Source organism: Orussus abietinus, unplaced genomic scaffold, assembly GCF_000612105.2.
Source record: "Orussus abietinus isolate OABI.00-Male unplaced genomic scaffold, Oabi_2.0 scaffold9, whole genome shotgun sequence".
NCBI classification, from domain to species: domain Eukaryota; kingdom Metazoa; phylum Arthropoda; class Insecta; order Hymenoptera; family Orussidae; genus Orussus; species Orussus abietinus.
In genome coordinates this window covers 1463612-1483687 of record NW_019396004.1, presented here as the reverse complement: position 1 = coordinate 1483687, position 20076 = coordinate 1463612, and the positions used below count along the sequence as shown (strand labels likewise).

At 47.8% G+C, this 20076-nt stretch overlaps 3 protein-coding genes across 11 annotated transcripts; 1 reads left to right on the top strand and 2 right to left on the bottom strand.

Moving 5' to 3' along the window:
- Window positions 1-383: 383 nt before the first annotated feature.
- Window positions 384-3376, bottom strand: LOC105700955 (FAD synthase). Of its 8 annotated transcripts, none has more exons than XM_023434295.1 (10): window positions 3309-3376; window positions 2818-2861; window positions 2382-2628; window positions 2219-2313; window positions 2017-2140; window positions 1616-1959; window positions 1404-1546; window positions 1133-1333; window positions 881-1069; window positions 384-793 (listed from the first exon to the last, which is right to left on the bottom strand). In XM_023434295.1, the coding sequence occupies exons 3-10, from the start codon at window positions 2500-2502 to the stop codon at window positions 526-528; spliced, it is 1485 nt and encodes a 494-aa protein (XP_023290063.1). In that variant the 5' UTR covers window positions 2503-2628; window positions 2818-2861; window positions 3309-3376; the 3' UTR covers window positions 384-525. The 8 variants fall into 8 exon arrangements, with proteins under 8 accessions (XP_023290063.1, XP_023290064.1, XP_023290062.1 ...); XM_023434296.1 differs by having other exon boundaries at window positions 3338-3356; XM_023434294.1 differs by lacking the exon at window positions 3309-3376 and adding an exon at window positions 3142-3233.
- Window positions 3075-5600, top strand: LOC105700954 (probable tRNA (uracil-O(2)-)-methyltransferase). Its single transcript, XM_012427282.2, has 4 exons — window positions 3075-3213; window positions 3377-3469; window positions 3551-4592; window positions 4681-5600. Exons 3-4 carry the CDS (start codon window positions 3642-3644, stop codon window positions 5587-5589), a joined length of 1860 nt encoding a protein of 619 aa, XP_012282705.1. The 5' UTR covers window positions 3075-3213; window positions 3377-3469; window positions 3551-3641; the 3' UTR covers window positions 5590-5600.
- A 327-nt stretch (window positions 5601-5927) lies between these two features.
- On the bottom strand, window positions 5928-19824 carry LOC105700952 (zinc finger protein 236). 2 transcript variants are annotated; one of them, XM_012427280.2, is made up of 25 exons: window positions 18787-19824; window positions 18514-18635; window positions 18334-18443; window positions 17933-18253; window positions 17724-17858; window positions 17243-17407; window positions 12063-12194; window positions 11839-11982; window positions 11614-11731; window positions 11396-11538; window positions 11096-11300; window positions 10951-11029; window positions 10742-10877; window positions 10497-10636; window positions 10024-10374; window positions 9660-9894; window positions 9252-9486; window positions 9070-9182; window positions 8755-8997; window positions 8309-8676; window positions 8065-8236; window positions 7887-7999; window positions 7527-7782; window positions 7175-7451; window positions 5928-7002 (listed from the first exon to the last, which is right to left on the bottom strand). In XM_012427280.2, exons 2-25 carry the CDS (start codon window positions 18620-18622, stop codon window positions 5969-5971), a joined length of 5334 nt encoding a protein of 1777 aa, XP_012282703.1. In that variant the 5' UTR covers window positions 18623-18635; window positions 18787-19824; the 3' UTR covers window positions 5928-5968. The 2 variants fall into 2 exon arrangements, with proteins under 2 accessions (XP_012282703.1, XP_012282704.1); XM_012427281.2 differs by having other exon boundaries at window positions 18822-19824.
- Window positions 19825-20076: the final 252 nt, after the last annotated feature.

The window sequence follows — 20076 nt, the reverse complement described above, 5'->3', positions numbered from 1 at the left end:
CCCCGGTGGAGGATGCGGATGGCTAACGCACTTGCCACCTGTCCCTCAGTTTCGGCGCAACAGATTACTGGCCCCTACCAGAAATGACGTTTTCAGCCCGTTTTTGGGATGCCCCGTACCCGGTGAATTTTTTCGCACCTGCGACCACAGTAGCTCGACGGGGAAGGTTATTCTATTCAAATTGATCTCTCTCTCGAGAGAGTGACTGCGTGAAAAATCTACCAACTCATCTCTGTTACGTATTCAACGAATCCCCGCCAATTGTTCGAACGGGGAAATGTTAAACATTGAATTAAAAAGGGCTCGCAAAGTATTCAATCTCTTTATTGCGTATTATTTCTTAGGTCGCTAGTGACGCGTAATTGAGTAAAATAGCGACATTGTTGAGGTAGTATGATGAAGAAGATATATTGTCCATGAGCGGTATGGTTAGCAGGTTCTGATTTTTCTATTTATCGGCTGTTGTCTGTGCTCTATGTTAATCGTGAAATCCAGAAAGTGAGTACAAAAGGGAAAAGGAAAAAATCACAACCCTTCATCATAGAGTCGGCAGTAAGGCAAGGATAGCGCTCTAGCGATTGTCCAGACATGGTCCACGCTCCAATTTGCCAAGGGATATTTGATTTCGATCGGTCCTGTCAAAGTAGACTTAATGATATCCTTAAAAGGCTCGGCACCAAATTCAGAGGTCTTTGATCCGACCAGCAGAATCTTCACCTCCGGTTTAGCCAATGCTAGTTTGTCCACGAGCTCCTCGGAGTTTGTCTCAAGGATCGTCAACTCCGTTCCATATCTGGAAAAGATATTTCTTTGCATGAAATTTGAAAAGAAAATCATGCGCCAGTAATTTGATTTGAGAGAAAAAAATTATTTAAGTCACCTATCTATCAGGTTTTTGACAAACTCTTCGATCTCTGGGAAAACCTCTTCAGGTTTTCGATATACGACTTGCAGTTTTGCATCACTCTGCAGCCGATGCAGCGCGATATGGGCCAAGTGCAGCAACACTGTAGATTTTATACTGCTGCCAATGAGGATTGCCACTTTCTTTGGTTCCTTGTAGAAGCCCCTAGAAATTTCGAGAAATTTTGATAACAAGGTAGAAAGACTCTCGGGGCAGTTTGCGACTTACTCGAGCAATTGGACAGTGTCGTCGTAGAATTTCCCTGGATGGTTTTTACTGAAGCGTTGATATTTCGCCACAGGGTCCTCTTCAGGAGCTCGGTCATAATCCACGACTGCTCTCGTAGGAGCGAGACTGCAGAATCGCTCTGTTGCTTGCATCGTGTCTGATATGTTGTCGCTCTCGACAGTGACTCGTACTTTGTAGTAACTAGATAAAATGAAAGTGAAATTTGCACCCTTTATAATTATATGGGTCATAAGGAGTATTTTCCAGTTACCACTGAGCAGTTTCTGGGTAAGAGCCGAAGGTTACTTGTGGGAACTCCTTCGATACTTCTGTTAATGCATCTGCGAAAGTCTCCTCCGCTGCGTTGAGGAATATCTCCTTTTTAACGAAGTGTCTGTTCGTTCCAAAGAGTTCCTGCGTACAGAAGAATTAGTAATAAACAGTGACAAAAAATTGTATATTGCTTAAAAACTGAAGAATTACTTTGTACAAGCTGCCAAAGGATTCCTCGAAGAACCATGGTGACCCAGGGAATACGTATACATTTTTAAGAGTCACACAGGGAAACCTCAGTTTTTTCCCTGTTTTTAGACTATGTCCAAATTTTAGCTCTGCGTCTTTTGGGATCTGAGAAACGTGGATAATTAATTGGTATAATTTTATTTTGATGTTGGTTATTTTAGCGGATTCTTTGAGGAATAAACTTTCACTTACGTAGGCTATTTTGAATGCCGGTGAGGACCTGTCTTGGATCTTGAATTCTTCCTTGACAATGTCCACCAATGTTGGGTGGTAATGGAAAGAACTGTCAAAGGCTTTGCCGAGAGCTGGAAGTAATGAAGTTATTATGCAAAGTTGTCGCAAGCTTGTAATAAATATTTTACCTTCGTATGTAACGTCATCATGAGTAGGTCCTATGCCACCTGAAGTAACAACATAGGTATACTTTTGTGAAAAATGGCTAATTTCGTTTGTTATCTCCTGAACGTTGTCACTTATAACAGAAATCTGAGGGAAAATAATTAAACTGTAAACACTTTGCATTTACAAAGACATTAAAGTTAGTTCTTCAATTGCGAAGCTCACTTTCTTCACTTTAACTCCGCAGTCGTAGAGCAATTTGCACATGAAGGCGGAATTTGTATCCTTCACCTGTGCCTTTAATATCTCATCCCCGATAACTGTAAAAATAAGTTAAGTAGATTTTAATTTGATACACAGCTTAAAAGTATGCCTTTGTTGCTCTTACCTATTAAACCAGCAGTGTGGTAATCCAAGGGATTACCGTGTAAACTGCACATAATTTGGACATATGTCTCAGTCCTGTATGATGGCAAAATACGCGAAAAATATCGACAGGCTTGCCACATCCTATGACCGATTCATCTTACAATGTAGAAAATACAAAGTACACTTTGCATATCCACACCGGGAGTCTAATTTATCACAGGAACATGCAGAAACTAGAAGTGCATCTTCTTTTATCCAGACTAAGCCTGTAAGAGATACACAAATTAATAATAATCTTCATTGCTCCTGTACTCACTTCTAATTCAAATAATCAATACAGTTCTCCCAATCATTGCGCCAAGTAAACTTTTCGAGTCCAAAAAATATGGAAATTTTCGTATTTTCTTAATCAAATTGATTTGACAATAATTAATTCTTAAAGAGGATTGATTTACCTAGAGGCAGACTGTGGAGTTCTGTGCAAATTTTTATGTCGGGCCTGCAAAATTGTAAACAAAAGTTAGTACTCCTTAAGACCGATATGAACAATCAATATGCACATTGTTATGAAAATGTGGAACTCTACACGAGCTTTTTAGAAATTGAAAAATTTCCTCAATTTCAAGAGAATAGTCTAAAAGGTAGTGAGACTAGAAAATCTGAGTGGTATAGGGCACTGTGAAGGAATGCTGGTTACGATGGCGAATAGTCTCCGTGCTGTAAAGATGGCAGGTGCGATCCTCCATGAGTTCGGAATCAATTCATCTAAGCGACTGTACCGATTTCTTCTGAGGGAATGCGAGAAGCTCCCAAGAGAAGCCCAAGGGTTTTACAAGCACTCTGTTAAGCAAGTGAGTCTGTAGGATGTTTTCCAAGTCGAAATCTTAGCGAATCTCCCAACGAGCCTTGCGCACGTGTGAGGATCGCGGCGAGTGGACAACCTAACCTCACTTTGAATGCATTCGGAAACCCCACCGATACAATTTGGGGCTTCATAGAGGCTTTTCCTTTTAGAGCTTCAAACAGCACGTTGAGGAGTCAGATCCCGAACGGGTTCAGCAGATTATGGAAAAGGCACTGACCGATGCCAAATGGATTTTGCAAAAGGTGTGCAGTGCGAGTCAGAGGTTGTTCCAAGGAGGGTATCGATGGCTATCATGGTTCTTACGTGGTTTCTATTTTTTACAGTACAACAAGGACGCTGTCTTAGGGCAGAAGAAAGATAAATGAAGAGTAGATTAGATAGTTTTCTGTAATAAAATTTAATTCGTTATTAGAGATGGATTTTATGGGCATAGTTAACTGCGCAAGCAGCGCGACTGCTACTCAATTTTGGGGGGCGATGAACATTTGGTTGACCAGTCCTCATGTTGTTAATCGAAGAATTTTGACTTCGATTAGGGTTCTTAGTGCGGAGATGAAAGATCTGAGCTCCCATCATCCTATTTGGGGGGAGAAATTGGAATGTATGTGCCAAATCGTAAGGAGTATTAAAGGTGAGAGCTCCTTAGCTTTGCTAGAGATGCTTGGCGATGACTTTATTAATCTTTCCGAAGATGTGAGTTTAAGCGATACTTCGGATGATAGATTTTTTATTTATGTCAATTGGTTGTTGCCCCGTAACGTGGATAGATATTCGGACACTCTTGAATTAGTAGTTGTGGATAAATCAGACAATTGCTTTACTTGTTTTCACCGATCTCTGGATTCCGGAAGAGAGTCTGTGGGAGCAAAATGGCCATTCAGAGTGCGGTATAAAGATAATGTGGTCTCTTTAACCGTGGGGGCTCCAGAAGAAGCTTTGAGTCATCCCAGTGTGATATGGTTGAAGGAGCAATTACTCCCAAAGATTCTAAAATGGGCAGAAAACGAAAAAGTCAGCGAAGGTCTAGTCTCTGGCTCGCTACACCAGATATCTCCAGAAAGGTACGTTCTACTCTACACTGAACTGAAAAGGAAATATGGTCCAGAGTTGGTGAAGTCCTGGTCGGAGAATACCGATCCGAAGAAGTTCGTCTATGAAGACATTGCCATTGCTACGTACCTACTGTTGCTCTGGGAAAAGGAGAGATCGGAGAAGAAATTAGAGAGGCTGCAGTCTTTCCTGGACCTGGGCTGTGGAAATGGTCTGCTGGTGTACATTTTATCCAGCGAAGGACACCCTGGGTCAGGCATTGATCTGAGAAAAAGAAAAATCTGGGATACTTATCCCAAGAACGTTCGCCTGGAAGTACGTACCCAAAAGAAGCTGTTGTATGAATTTTTTATGCAGGGTTTGCTGACTTATCAAAGCAAGTGTGAATTTTCGAAACTTCCAGATTCGCTCGATAGTGCCATCCTCGTCGAATCTTTTCCCTGAAACGGACTGGCTGATAGGGAACCATTCGGATGAGCTGACGCCCTGGATCCCAGTGATTGCAGCAAGGAGCTCCTACGATTGTCGGTTTTTCCTCCTGCCTTGCTGTGCTTTCGAGTTCGATGGTAAAAAGTATCAAAGGATGGATTCTTCGAAAAGCCAGTACTCCGAATACCTCTCTTACGTAAAGTCCATATGTCAGGACTGTGGTTTTCGTACTGAAGTGGACAGGTTAAGGATCCCTTCTACGAAGAGAATTTGCTTCGTAGGCTACGAGAGGATCTATCCAAAGGAGCACTCCGAAGCACAAGATGAGATGATTCGAAGCCTTATCAGTAAGAGATCGAAAGGTCTCATAACCTGCTCTGAAGCCCCTCGAACTCCAAAGTGGTCTTCTGACTTTAAGCCAAGGGAGTCCGTAGAAAAGGTGAAGAACTGCACCCAGCTGGAGAGAAGTTTAATCGGAAGCATCGTCAACCTTGTGGCAAACCATTTACTTGGCAAAGTAAGACTGATATCCCCTGCAAGTCGACCTGACTCGAAGTGGAACGCAGGAGGCCAGATGAAGCTGGAGAGCATCGCGAGTGTCATTCCTGGGGAGTTGCTGAAGCAGTTGAAGAATGAATGTGGCGGGCTTCAGACTCTACTGAAGAATAATGGACATATATTTCATGTGAGTGGTGGAACGGTGCACTTGAAAATCCCTGGAGCTGATTATGCCAAGAGAAAGAGCCCTTCGAAGACTCCGAAGGTTTCGAAGGGCTCCATCAAGAGAGCGAAGCCTTGCTGGTTCTTTGAGAACCACCCCGATGGATGTCCCCTCTCCGATGACCAGTGCAACTTTCTTCATCCGTCAATAAATACCGCCTAAAAGTTTCTTTTGAATGGTTTTTAAGAGAGTGAGTGAGAGTGGGGAGGGATTTATTTAAAAAGGTCTGTTAGAACTGTACAAGGTACATATACAAGGCTGCTCGACGCAGGAAGCAGCCAGGCTGCTCCTCCGGGTCTCGCGAAAGAAGCGTTATCACATTTATCATAAATAACTGGAGATCAGTCTAGTCGGGGCGAGACACCGAGAGCGAATCCCGTAATGTACGAGACCCGCGTGCAGAGTGTTCGAAAGTAAAGGCGCGTACTCGAAGACCATGTCTCGGGAATTCGGGTGTCTATGCATGCGTATTTAATTGAATCTCGCTCGTCTTTGCTCGGCATCCTGGGAGGGCGACGGTAGACCTAGGTCGACATCCCCGTTATTTAAGAAAGTCGACGAAGGAAATGTCGTCCAGGCTGAGGATCCTGGCCTCTTCGAGGTTCTCCTGGCCCGACTTGGTCCCCAGCATCTGAGGTCCTTTCTTCAGCTTCTTCGTTTCCAGGGTGTCCAGCCTGTGGACCCTCCTCAGATGCGTCCTCAGGTTCCCCTTCTGCGTGAAGGAGTGGTCGCAATGCGGACAGGGATGGGGCCTGTCTCCCGTGTGGTGTTTCCGATGAGTCTGCAGGGTGATCTTCTGGGCGAAGGACTTGGCACAGAGCTCGCACTTGAAGGGCCGCTCGCCGGTATGGATCCTCCGGTGCCGCTCGACCTGGCAGGGCTTGGTGAAGGTCTTGCCGCAGATGTCGCACTCCTTGCTGGCCTTGGCCTTGGGTCCGCGACCTGGCTCGACCCTGACGACTGCCTCCTTCCCGGGTATAACTTCCTGCTCCCCTGGTAGACCTAGAATCATCTCTTCAGGGATGTCGGAGGTCTGCGGAGTTCCTTCTGAAGCCTCGACTGGAACCAGGGTTCCCTGGGGGCCCGCGACCACTAGCTGAGTAGTGCCATTTTCTTCGGCAGCGCCCTGAAGATGAGGAAGCAGTCCCTCCTCTGCTTGGATGGTCACGAGCCCGTTTGCCAGGAGGAACTGCAGGTTCGCCACCAGCTGGTTGCTCTCGTTGACCGAGAGGAGGGCGTTGTTGTTCAGGATGGTACCATCTCCATTTAGGGTCAGCTGATCGGTCAGGCTGCTTGCGTCGATGGTGATGGACTCTAGGCTCGGATACTCCGCGATTTGGGCAACCTGCGAGACTTGGGGCACCACCGAAAGCACCTGGGTGGAGCCGTTGGAACCACTTTCCACCGTCTTCTCCAGCTCTGCCGCCACCCCCGCGATCGCGGCCACCTTGAGTTGCTTCGGCTTCCTCTTCGGGCCGCCCTTGTGCTCACGCATGTGCGTCAGCACGTGCACCTTGCGGTGCCCGGAGGTGCGGAACCGCAGGTCGCATAGGGGACACCGGAACGGCTTCGAACCTGTATTTAATTAAATGGAACCAATGGATTATAGTCAGGTGCAGAAAAGGCAGCTATTGTATTTTATAGGCATCTAGTGGGTGTCATCATGGGTTGCACACGTGAATAATAGAGTGTAGCTGTTAAGGAATCGAGGTGGGATTAATTCCTGATTTTTACTCGAGACGCTCACCTGTGTGCAGGCGCATGTGCACCTTCAGGCTCCCCTTCGTGGCAAAGAGGCTGTTGCAGACGTGGCAGGAGAATGTCTTCTTGCCAGTGTGCACCTTCATGTGGCAGTCAAGGGTGCACTTCACCGCGAAGCTCTTCTTGCAGTGATCGCACTGGAAGGGTCGCTCCCCGGTGTGGGTCCTCACGTGCCTCGTCAGGTCGCTAGGCTTCCGGAAGCTCTTCGGGCAGAATCTGCAGCGGTTCGAGTACTCCTTCTTCTCCTGATTTTGCCCGTTCGCCTGAACGACAGGGATGTGATGTTTACTTCTGTTCCGCCTAATCGCCCAGTTTACCCCTGGCGAACGCAAACCTACCACGAGCCTGTTCACCAGCTCCTTCTCCTCGGTCTTGTCGAGGAAGACCTTCTCCGAGGCCTCGTTCTGATCAGCGGCCTTTCCAAACATCACCTCCACCATCGGCAGGAACTCGTTCTCCAGGCTTAGGGGATCCTTCTGCGAGCTGTCCGCCTCAACCGCGTTCGCTGTCCAGGTGTCCTCGTGCGTCTGCCGGTGGGACTTGAGAAGCAATTTATTGGCGAACGCTTTCCCACAGTCAGGGCACTTCCACTGCCTGGAATTAAATAGGACGTTTCACCAGGATCCTGAAGAGCCCACTGGAATTTTTTTGGAATTTTAGGAAGGGTAGAGTGCTTGCAAAAAAATATATATCCTCACTGCTTGCTCGCGTGCATCTTCAGGTGGCGACTCAAGCCGCCGTTCGTGCAGAATTTTAGGCAGCACTCCGGGCATTGGAACTCCTTTGCTCCGCAGTGAGTTTTCAGGTGCTCCTGAAACGAATTTTGTCGTATAATAGGATCTCTCGGAATCGTGTTGATTTTTTTTAGAAATTTACTTTCAAAGCGGCCGCGGAGAAGCCCTTCCGACTGCACATGTGACACTGCAGAGAACTTTCGTTCCTTGCGACTTCGGCATCCTCTTCAGAGTCCCTCTTCCGGGAATTGTGGTTCTCCTCGTGCATCGCCAGCTCCTCCTGACTCCTGAAACTGTCGTCGCACACTCTGCACCTGCGGGATCGATTTAATTAATTATTTCTTGGTCGAGTCTTCGTCGTTGAGGGAATTAGAGAGGAGGGTTACACGAAGAGGTCGACGTTCTCGTCCTCGCCGAGAGAGAGGGTCGCTAAAGGGTCCTTCGGGTCGAGCTCGACCACCCTGAGGTCAGAGTCCGTGGTGTCGGCCTTGGCGATCACCTTGGCGAACTTCCGGCAGGCCTGCACCGGCCTCGAGAGTTCCGGACAGGTCTTCACCGAGCTGACGACCATAAGGTGTCTCGGAGGACCCTTCGAGGAACCATCGTCCACGAGAGCTGGCACGGAAGAGGTGGTAGTCTTCAGGGTCGTCAGAACTTCTGGTACCAGCTGCTCCTCCTCCTGGGCCGACCTGGGCAGGATGCTCGCCATGTTCGCCGAGTTGGAGCCGATGGCGATGTCGATTTCCGCGTCGGTCTGAAGAAGACCCCGAAGAGGATAGATTAAACAGGGATGGAAAAGTAGTTTCGATATTTTTTTTTATCTGGGACCAACCTGAAGAGCGATATGGCTCATGTCGAAGGTGTCGAACTGGCTCGGGAAGATGTTGGTTCCCGCTTGAGTCTCGAGGCCCTTCCCGTTCTCGTAGATGATGCTGAGGACGGGTTGCTCCTTGATCTCCACATCTGCGGGATTGGCCTCTCCGATTTGCCGGGACAAATTGTTCCCCAGGCCCAGGTTCATCCCGATGTCGAAGAGTTGCTGATTCAACGTCTCCTCGATCTCCCTGATGCTCTCCTGGAAGGATTCTCTATCAGTTAACCCCTTTAAATAATGAAACGAACAATTAACCATCTCGAAGATACGTACCGGCGTGAGCGTTTGGTCTCCGGAATAGTTAGGAAGGGTGATGGTGCCGGTCTCGTCGGCGTGCAGGGTCTGGGAAGAGCCTAAGGTTGCCGTGTCCACTTCAGCCAGGTTTTCTGGAAGCACATCAACGGTTATTCAAGTTCTTTCATTCTCTCAGAGCAGAGAATTTCTGGACAACGTACGTCGATCCGAGAGGGTAGGAGGTCCCGTCGACGGGGTCGTGGTTTCTGGGGGGAAGGGCTTTCCCTTGTCGACGGGAATGGTTTGGAACTGGTCCGAAAAGGCTTGGCTGAAGTCCGGAGCCATCTGAGGCTGAAAGGTCACCTCGATCTCCTCCGTCAAGCCCAGGCTTCCTGAGATGGTCGGCATTCCTTCGGCTTGGTCGGGATCCTGCTGAGTCTTCTGCCGGTCCAGTTGCTGAAGAAACATAGTACACGTGAAACAGTCCCCAGGAACCTTCAGGATGGGCTGGATAATTTTTAGGAGACGCGGAAAACACGTAAGGGCGCCCGGAAGAACATTGGGCTCCTAACTGAGAGAGGGTGCGGGAATTTTTCAAAAAATCAATTTAGAGTCTTGTAAGAAGCTACCTGTTGCGCGAGCTCGTGCTTGTGGATCTTCATGTGTTTCCTGCAATTGACGGAGGTCTTGAAGGTCTTGTGACAGTAGGGGCACATGAAGGGCCTCTTGTTGCTGTGGGTGACCATGTGCCTCTTCATGCTGCTGTGCGTGGAGAACCTCGCGGGACATGTCGTGCAGGTGAAGGGTCTGGAGTCCTCGTGTGTGTGCAGGTGAGACTTCAGGACGCTGTTCGACGTGAACCTCCTGGAAAGGATTTTTATCCCTTCGCCGTTAGAGCGTCGCGGATGAGGCGTCTCGCGCCAAGCGACTTATTCGCGCGATTGAGTTTCTTTACGGGAAGGGGCGATTTACTTTCAAGAAGGAACGTTTTACCCATCGCATTGCGGACATTTGTAGGGTCGTTCTCCGGTGTGCCTTCGGTAGTGCTGCTTCAGGTGGCTGATCTTCCGGAAGGCGGCAGGACAGGCCCAGCATTTGTGCGGTCTGGGTACGTCGTCGTTGTAGACCTGTTGCTGCTTCGACTGGACGTGCGCCACGCTGATCTTGTTCCCGGCGTCGCTGATTAGCAGCGGCTCCTCCAGGACGATCTGCGGGGCCAGGACCTCGGCTTCGGGGGAGACCTTCGGCTTCCCTCGGGAATGCGTTTTCATGTGGCACCGCAGAATCGCGTGGGTAGCGAAACTCTTCTCGCAGACCTCGCAGATGTGCGCCCTCGTATGCTGCCTACGGGCGGAGGCGCCTTTCGTTACTTCGTTAATTTTTCTCGATTACTTCCCGAGACTGGAGCTCCCCGAAGAAAAATCTATAAATCTACTGGGGCTTGCGTGGATCCAGGGAAAAAGTACCTGACGTGGGTGGAGAGGCTGCTGTGGCAGGAAAATACTTTATTGCAGGAGCCGCAGGTGTACTTCTTCGTTGCCGTGTGGGTTCGCTCGTGGGCGCGCATCGTCGACTTCAGGGCGAACGTTCGGAAGCAGCTCGAGCACTGAAACCATTTAATTATGATAATTCTATTATTTACAATACTAAATAAAAATTCGAGATGGATCGTAGTATCAGGAATTATGAATTAGGGGCGAAATTCGGATACCTTGAACGGCTTCTCTTGGGTGTGGACGCGGAGGTGGCGGATCAGGTCGGAGGGTTTCTTGAATTCTTTGTGGCAAAATGAACAGGAGTACCACCTGACGTTTCCTATACTCCGTTGCTTGATGGTTACATACTTCCTGAAGGGCAGAGGAATGAAATAATTAATTCGGAAATTAACTTATCGGAGTTTCTTTTTAATCTCGAGCTCACTTTGTAGAACCCTCCGTGGCCTTGTCCAGCAGGGTGACGAAGGTCGTCTGAGCGTCGGATTTTTTGGAGTTGGCCGACTCTGGAAAATTGTAGAAAATTAAATTTAGATATATATGTATGAACAATCGTTTATTGTCTAAATTACCCGAGGCAGAACTCTTATCCTTGGCCGACAAGCCGCTGTTGTCGAGCGCCTGTTGCAGGATGTCGTCCTTGTTTGACACGCCAATCCCGTTGGTGGAATCTGCGGTATTTTTGACAGTCGACTCCAGAGATGCCAGCTGCGACATGACACTGTCAACCGTGGCTTGCATGTCAGCCTCCGTCGAGCTGTCGCACCTGGGAGGAGCCTGGACAAATTATTTCTAATTAATTCCTCCAATTAACGACGCCCACCCAGCCACTTTTCTTCTCGACCGAACACTGGTGAACAAAGCTTTCAAACCTCCACAGGTGTCGAGTGCATCCTCTTCATGTGGCTGTTTAAGCTCCCGAGTTTCCGGAAAACGCAGGTGCAGTGAGTACACCCGTAAATTGGCTCCCCTTCAGGTGCATTGTGCACCCGCGTGATGTGTGAGTTCAGATTTCCTGAATAAGCGCAATTAAAAATTAGCAGATAATTTCGTTTATGGTCTCATGGTCTTCTGGGTTTCTGGCCTTCACCTTTCTGGCTAAATCTCGCGTTGCAGAAGACGCAAGCGTGCGGCCTGATGCCCTTGTGCCTCCACATGTGAATCTGCAGAGAGCCCTTCTGGGTGAAACCGCGAGCGCAGATGGTGCACTGGAAAAATTCACCAGGACTCGGGGTGATTTTTTGGAATTTTCTCGACCACCTAGGAATTTTCGGGCATAGCTAGAGATGTGCAGAAAAAATCGCCGATTGTCTACCTTGAAGGGTTTCTCTCCAGTGTGCACCCTGATGTGGCGCATCAGCTGACTGGGCTTCTGGAAGGACTTGAGGCAGATCTTGCACTTGTACATGGTCTTGTGCTTCGTGCCCCTCCTCGTCTGCTTCGCCACCTTCGTCTGCAGCTGCGGAACAGCATGCAACAATTGCATTAGCACCTAAACCCGTTTTTCGAAACGTTTTTCAATGTTTTCTGATCGTTTACCCTGTAGTGCTCGCGAATATGGAGCCGGTAGAGCGCGGGCTGAGTGAACTGCTTGTTGCAGAGTTTGCACTTGCGCACGTCCTCCGTGGTCCACCTCTCATTGTGTAGCTTCAGGTGAGCGTCCAACTGGGCCTGGAAACATTAAGAACATTTTTACATTTCATTTTGAGGTACCCAACCCTGGAATTCGCGTAGTTTCAATTCAACATTCGGGGCTTAAGACGTCCTCCGAGCGCTGCCATTTTAAGTGGCGGCCATTTTGGTACCGCGCTGGCGTCCTTGGACTAGTTTTAGGGGCTAAAGGGACCTTTATTTCATGGTTATCACCGATTTCTCGAGTTTCAGGGGTACCTGGTAATACTGGGCACTCAGTCCGAGGGCGAAGTGGAAAACTCGCGAGCAAATAACGAGCAGCGCGAAATTCAGACAGTCCACCGTAAGCGACATCTTGCCTCGTGGCTTGTCCTCCTTTTGCTCATCCGCTCGGATGACCAGACGCGGACGATGCACCTGCAGCTGCCTGTGACATCGCTCGATCGGAGCGAGTTCTGCTTTCGGCACCGTGGGAACGCTTTTCGAAGTTCGAGGTCCGGTTCCTCTTCTTTTTCTCTCCCAAGTTCTTTTCGAATGCTCTTTTATCTCTCAACGAGTTCTTTTCGAGTACTCTTTCACCACGCCTAAGGTTCGCTTCCTGTTTTTATTTACGAAATCTGTGCCGGGAGAGAGAGAGAGAGAGAGGGTCGCTCTTCTTATCCGCATTATCGGGGAGAGGTCTTCTTATCACTTTGGGAGTGGAACTTCCGGAAACCGAGATCAACGCGTCGCCCACTCGTTAGCTCTGATTCACGGCGACGCACTTAAAGTCCATTGACATGCATTTGAAGGGGTTTATCGGGCGCGCACGCGAATTCTCTAATTAATAGCCATGTGCCAATTGTTTCCGTGTCAAGAGTCAAATAACTTCGCGGCTCTTCGCGATCTCATTCAAGACTTGGCTTAGGGGGCGACGCTCGGGCCGCCATCTTGGATACCGCGAATCTGGTTATAGTCGAGGGGTTATTCACTCAGGAAGTCGTGGATTTTAATGCTCGAAATCACGTGGAAATCCGCCGAAAGTTCCTGGAAATCACCGAAACATTATGCATATTTTAAGCCCAACGTTACTTATTACCGAGTTACTGGAAACTGTATTAATGGAAAATTTGCGCTTAGAGCTACAGACAAGATGGCGGCCAAGCGAACGCCGCGTTTCCGGGTGGGGCAATCTAGAAATTCGAGAAGTTTGGGAGTTAGCAAAGGCATAGGGCCTTAAAAACGACGTGGAGTGTAAAACGGAGACCCGGTGATAAACGCTGAACCGTTGGCCAGGCTGGGATTCGCGATTTCGCGATCCCGCGGCCGTTTTCAGGGTTAATAGTCGCCTATTAATAGCGGCCACGCAGGACATTCGTATTCCGTACCCCCGTTCCGGTAAAGTTCAACGGTTCTCTGGCCGTTATCGACTTAGGTCGGTTTTATTATCGACGCGTTATTATTTCAGTCGACGCGCAATGCCCGGACCACACATACGCACCGCGGCTTCTGGGGGACTTTATCGCCGTTTTATCGCCGATAGGAGTTCGCGTTCTGGGTCATCGATCAGCGGAAATCGATCGCTGGAACGATTTAAATGGTCTTTGCACTTCTGGAAAAGGGATGGGAAAGAGTTCGCCAGAGTTTTAGCGAAATTCGAGGTAGTTTTCAGCGCCCCCAAGTCGCGAGGCGTCGAGGACGGAGGGCTTAGCGCGCTGCGGCCGGTTCGTCCTCGTTAAAAGTTCTTATTTTTTATTCCAAGACCTGGCACGTCTTGGAAAAAATGTGGCAGGGATTATTTGCAAGGCAGATTCGTGGATTCGGAGACTTAAAAAAGACTCGGTGCGAGCTCGGAGCGTAGAATTCGCACGCGGTCAAGGTGTTCGGTGTCGGCCATGACAGGCGATGCACTTTGCGGGTGATAAGTCGGCGATAAGGCCTGCGAGATGGAAAAGAGTTGGAAAGGCATTCCGAGAAGCTCTTCCTGGTAAGACACAAGAGTTTCCGGTTCCGAGAGGAGGAAGAGGGAACCCGAGGAGGACGAAAGGTGGACCCGTCTCGGCCGAGGCACAAAGGGCTGCCAGAGAAAAGGAAGAAGAAGAAGAGGAAGAAGTCGAGGACGAAGGACCAGGGTCTGACGTTTCGGGTCCTCCTTTCGCTCGAAAGGGCCCTCCCGAGGCGACCTTGCGCGGTTACGTCAGCGAATATTTGCCGAGCCGGACCAGCCCGGAGAGATTTAAAGCGGCTCTGGAAGCCCGAAGGGGAGGGAAGGGAGAAAGCGCAAACCAGTTTCTGGTTTTAACCCCATCGAGCCTGCTGAGAGATCCTCTCAGATTGCGAGGCGCGCGAGAAGTCGCGCGTTGCGTAAGTCGAGGAGGGACCCTGAAGAGGACCCTGAAGAGAGACCCGAAGAGGGAGACGACCCGGGGTCAGGGAGCCGAGAACTGGCTTGATCTCCTCGAAAAAGTGGAGGCAACGGCGAGACCCTCGAGACCCTGAAGAGGGGGCCGAAGACGAAGAGGCAAAATCTTATCCGGGAATCTCTGACCTCGCCGTCCATCACCTCGCGCAATCGGATCTTCCCTCGCAGGGCGCCCTCGATGATGACGATGACGATGACCCTTTCCTACGGCTTTGTTCCCCAAGGCGCGATTACGTTCGCGGAAACGCGACGCGATACGACGGAACGTCTTCAGGAACGACTTCGAGGCGACTTTATCGAGCCTCGTAATTCAAGCCTCGCTCTCGCTATTTATTCGTACGCACGTCTCGTGCGCCGAGGGCGCCAACGACCCCGAGGAGAAATGGAACCCTGAAGAGCCTCCACACCTGTGACCCTGAAGAAACCTTAACGATGACGTCTCCATGACATCAACTTGGCTTTCTAAATCCGTACGGTAGACGTAAACGGTCTTAAGTTCAGTGTGCGCTAGTCTGCAACTGTTTTTCTCCAATTTTTAACGTTTTTCTCCGAAACGTTTTAAAAATGGACTCACTACTTTTTACCTCTATGGTGTAGTAGTACAAGAGGAACGACCGCCCTGAATCGATGTATTGAAAAATCGGACCTGTCACGCTACACCTGGTCCTTTCATTCATTGGTAAAAACTGCCGCGCGGTAGGTTAGGGTATACTACGGAGGGTCACGTGACAACTGTCACTGACCACGTGGTCCTCCATTCACAAGGGGGCGTTCAGGATTTTTCTTCCTCCTCGGAATTGCGATTTCTTTGCGATTTTCACTCGATCCCAGTTCCCGTGCACTTCCACCGCACATAAAAATTGAAGAGGAGCAAAATCCTGATTTATAATCGGATAAAATTTGGAGGGTTGAATTTTTTTTTTCTTTTTTTTTTCGTGGTGTTTGAGAGCCCGAAGTTGATTTTGGCGTGGCGGTCACGTCGAGGGGGGATGTGTTCACTTTTGGGGGAAAACTGGGAGATCGAAGACGAGGGTGGGTTAAAAAAAATGCAAACTGTGTTAAGAGCGCGTGTCAAGGGACGCACGTGTGCCTGTCGCGCGGTCCCAAGTCTCACTAGGAGGCTGGGCCGAGTGGAGGCGCCGCCGTCCTTCTCTCGCCTCTGTCTATGTATATGCGACCCTCCTTCTCGGGTACACTGCCTGACATGGATGCCTTTGTTGCAGATATGGTGCCACCATTGTACGAAGGGAAGGCATTCATGTTTGACAGTGTACACGTGTCTCTAGAGAGACCCCAAAGAGACGTCGCCGTGGCACGCTTAGATCCTAACTGGTGGCGCTCTAGGGCTGCCGAGATATTTTTACCGACTCTCCCGAAAACCCGAAAATCAGGAGGAATTATTTTCCGAACTGTGAGGGTCTCTGGCTTCCTCGGAAAAAATAATCAGACATCGGGGTGGAGCGTAGAAGAAGGGAGAATTTTTTTTTAGAGGTGTCTCAGAAGTCTACGAGGGAAGGTAAGATGGCGCCGGCGTGGTCGTCGTATTGAGAGGAAAGGCCTCTTTACCGCGGAATTCAGAGCGGCGCGATTAGAAGTAGGACCTCGGGAAGATCTGACGCACTTGTCAACCAGATCGACGAGAAAGAGACCCATGAGATCATGCGTTTCACTTGCGTAATTGCAGTCGTGACAGCGGCTCCCGCCTACTCGCGGCTTCGCGGCCCACGTCCGCGTCATGGCCGCGTAACGGAGATGCGTTCGGCCTCGACTAATCAACCGATATTCTCTATTAGCCGGTCGTCTGCATTTCGAGAGTACGGAGAAAAGCTGAAACGACGGGGGTTCGATAAGGCAGGAAGGTCAAGGAACCGACCTCTTCTGTCCAAACTGCTGTCATATTTGTACGGAGAAAAAGCGGTCAAATGTCCCCGCGTATCTGGCATCCTTTCAGGGAACTTCTTTTAAATGATACGATTGTTGTAATCTCGACGATTTTTTATCGGGCTATTCGAGATAGAGGAGTAAAATCATAACGGGAGATGGATACGATTGAGTGTTTTTTGACTTGAATTTTGAATCGGCACTCTGAAGCGCGGGGTGTCACGGGGTCTGGCGATTCAAAACGGGCGCCATTTTGTCGGACCGCTTGCGTATTCAAGATGGCGACGGGGACAGGAATGGAGTTGCCTTGTCGACGGATGTATTTCCTATTAATGGATGAAATTTTAAGAACCCACTACTGGAAACTTATCTAAACAGTGACAGTGAGTTCAAGCATTCAGTTTTGTGTATTTATTATCGAGTCTGTGTTCGAGATTTCGAGATATCTCGCATTTAAAACTCGAGGCGTTCTCCGTGATTCAAATACGCGTGTGACGTAGAGCGGCACATTGGGTGCTGCGCAGTGCGTAAAGTATTCAAGATGGCGGAATGAAGAGAATCGGCGCAGGATCGAATAATCGGTCAAAATCGCCGCCTGTGTTTGAACTTACTTATTCCTCCCCGGGTTGAAGGATTTCACCCGATTAATAATAATGAAAATATGCTAAATAAGTTACCCTTCTCCTCAGAACTGAGACTTTCATGTGTTGTAAAGGGCTTGCGATCAATTTACCCAAACTTATGATTTACGAAAGTCTTCTGTGGTTTCTGTCATGATTTAACGATTGAAGTGCGTGGCGCTCACCTTGGTTGAGAAGGCATCCTCGCATTCCGTGCAGAACAGGTTTTCCTCCCTCTCGTGCAGTAACATGTGAGACTTAAGGCTGGCCATTCGGGCGAATCTTCTGCCGCACTCTGGACACCTGGGCTCACCGGTGCCGTGCGTCGCCATATGAAGCGTGAAATTCGTCTGTAGCAATGCACCATTGTGCAGAGTTAGTCAACTGTGTCCTTTATAGAAGATTAGAGGCAGTGGAAGACCACTTATTATGTTCGATCGCATTAAAAAAAAAGCTTACTTCCCGGTAAACACATGTCAAACTGACACATTAGCTCTGTACTTAAAATCTACTCCGACATGTTTCCCTCCACTTAACATCGATTTAGTCTCCTGCAGCATTGATTAAATTCTGACGAGATTTTAATGGGCTATGAATTACAGCTAACATGATTCAGTGGTCGAGTTCCTATGGGATGAATATTCAATGATTATTTTATAAAGTTACCGGGACATTGAACGATGCAGGGCACTTGGGGCAACGGTGAGGCTTTTCCTCCGCATGATGTTCCATGTGTCTTCGCAGTAACATTTGCTTGGTAAATGTCTGGCCACAAATGTCGCATTTGAAGTTGTTAATTCTCTGAAAGGGGAAATAATTGGTAAGTAGAAGAATTTAGTGGATAGTTAAATAATGAAATATTGTAAATTACTTACGCTCAGTGGTGGACCAGTTTCTTCCTTTCGTGGCCTTCCTGGCCCTCTCTTCATCAAACTTCTCCTGTCAGGTGGAAGAGATTCACTAATCTCTTCCAAATTCTCTTGCACATTTTCTACATTTAGTTCCGCATCTAAATTTTCGATTTCTGAGATCGGGTCATCAATGGGTTGCACTCGGTTAATTTTAACCAACTGAGGGGCAGATTGGTCTTCTAGAACTACGGGCAGTGCCTGGTAACCTTGCACAGGTAATAGAGACGCAGCCGTTGGTTTCACTTCACAGGCATTTGGGTCTTCCAAATTTATTTGCAGTATTGGCTGAAATTTTCAAGTAAAGTTCTTACTGATCGCTGTTTTTAAATAACGCTTAAAGCGCCATGAAGTAAAATCTTACTTACAGAATTTAGTATTATATTTCCATCTGCAGTCTTACCCGGTGTCATAGGCTCACCGTTATGTGTCACTGCTACTGTAGTCGCAATGAACTCCAACACTCCATCCTCCCGATCTGGAAAAACCAGTTGATAAGTTCGCAAGAATGAATGTAGGGATTGTTCGACCGAGACTTATGACTCTACCAATGACCGCAAAAAGTGTCCGGCCATCCTCTGAGATGATGAAGCCTAGCGGCAGCGTCTCCACACCCTGCTGTATGGAATCCATAAGAACCGCTTGTTCCGTCAACATGCTGGATAGAAACCTGAGTAACAGAATGCCATTTACTGCACGCCGATAAACAAAAGATTCTCCGTGTTTCATCGTTAAAGATAAATTGTAAATTATAAATATATTTATCATAATATTTTGCATGTATTATTATATGCAGAATAAGGGTCTATATAGTAGAGTACCTTCACGAAATTATCTCATAAGATACAAGGCTAACCTAGGACGTCCATTTGTGTTTTCTTCCTTCTGACACTCTCGAGCGAAGGAACTATTTCTTAAATATTTCCTATCGCGTGGAAAATGTTGGATGGCGTCATCTCGGTCTTGAGTTCTCACGCATAATTAATCCCCTCGACATCTTTTTCACTTTCATTCGCAATTGTTAACCATTCCCAACTATCCCTGAACCCACTATATTTATATGGAAGAGTAGTGAAGTTTGGAATTAATTTGCAATTTATTTTCATTGCACTTGCCCTACTTGGACTGCTGGGAGACCATGCTGTCTCTCTCTTTAGTGTCCGAGCAACAAGTGCGAGAAGGAAGGCTTAATACGAGATTATTTCATGGTCTCTTTTCTACACCCTTACCTCGTCCTTCTTGACTACCTAACTATACAATTCTGTACATGGACTGTGCTACTCAATTAACGTTGACGCTGTTCAGCAGACTTGCCAACCTGGAAACGAAATCGCTACCCTAGAAGATTGAATGTTTTTTTTTATAAGTTGGCACTAGATCGGAGTTAAGAACCGTGATTGGCCATTGATTAGTTACTTTTGAGACAACTAGGAACGAACCAATCTAGTTTGAATTTGAAAATACACTTGACCATTTTTCATATTTGTTGAATTGCTGGAAATCAGGCCACTTTGAAATTAAATTATTGTCGAAATAACTTGGTAAGACAATAATAATTGTAGAATAGTCGTTTCATGGTAGACATTAACGATGCAGTTCTATATTTTTCGTAGAGGAATAGGTTAATGCGCTTTGCGCTTTATGTAACGTAATTCGCCATCTTACCGCAGTTTCAGAGAGAGACACTGTACAGTAGTTCGCGTCTGTCGGTAAGTTTTAATTATTTATTACGTTATTTAAATCTTGAAGCGGTCTTTTGGAAGCTACATTTCGACGAACTGCATGATAGGGCACTGATAAGACAGTTTTGATAATTATTAAAATATCGACAGTCACCAGAAAAATTATTATCAAGAGAGGTCTAAGAGGGCTTCTACTTTATCAACGAGCAAACAGTTATCGACATTATGCGGAGGACTCCAAATCCAGATATTTTCTATTGGTGAACAGGAACGGCGAATCGCATCATCCAGTAATTCAAATACTTTCCTTATATTCGCTTTTTATAATAAAAACTGAAATTCAATTTATTTATGCCTTCACAGGGATTCTTCCATCGCGTTTTCCTTCTTAGAGCGCATGGAACGATCGAGGGCAGGAAGACAATGAGG

Excerpts from the sequence above, each read along its gene's own strand:
- LOC105700955 (XM_023434295.1), bottom strand. The coding sequence starts at position 2,502 with ATGTGGCAAGCCTGTCGATATTTTTCGCGTATTTTGCCATCATACAGG. Across the intron at positions 2,314-2,381 it reads CCACACTGCTGGTTTAATAG|TTATCGGGGATGAGATATTA; the intron begins GTAAGAGCAACA and ends TTATTTTTACAG. Across the intron at positions 1,547-1,615 it reads CCTTTGGCAGCTTGTACAAA|GAACTCTTTGGAACGAACAG; the intron begins GTAATTCTTCAG and ends TTCTGTACGCAG.
- LOC105700954 (XM_012427282.2), top strand. The coding sequence starts at position 3,642 with ATGGATTTTATGGGCATAGTTAACTGCGCAAGCAGCGCGACTGCTACT. Across the intron at positions 4,593-4,680 it reads CCAAGAACGTTCGCCTGGAA|ATTCGCTCGATAGTGCCATC; the intron begins GTACGTACCCAA and ends CGAAACTTCCAG.
- LOC105700952 (XM_012427280.2), bottom strand. The coding sequence starts at position 18,622 with ATGTTGACGGAACAAGCGGTTCTTATGGATTCCATACAGCAGGGTGTG. Across the intron at positions 11,030-11,095 it reads GGATAAGAGTTCTGCCTCGG|AGTCGGCCAACTCCAAAAAA; the intron begins GTAATTTAGACA and ends ACAATTTTCCAG. Across the intron at positions 9,487-9,659 it reads AGCACGAGCTCGCGCAACAG|CAACTGGACCGGCAGAAGAC; the intron begins GTAGCTTCTTAC and ends ATGTTTCTTCAG.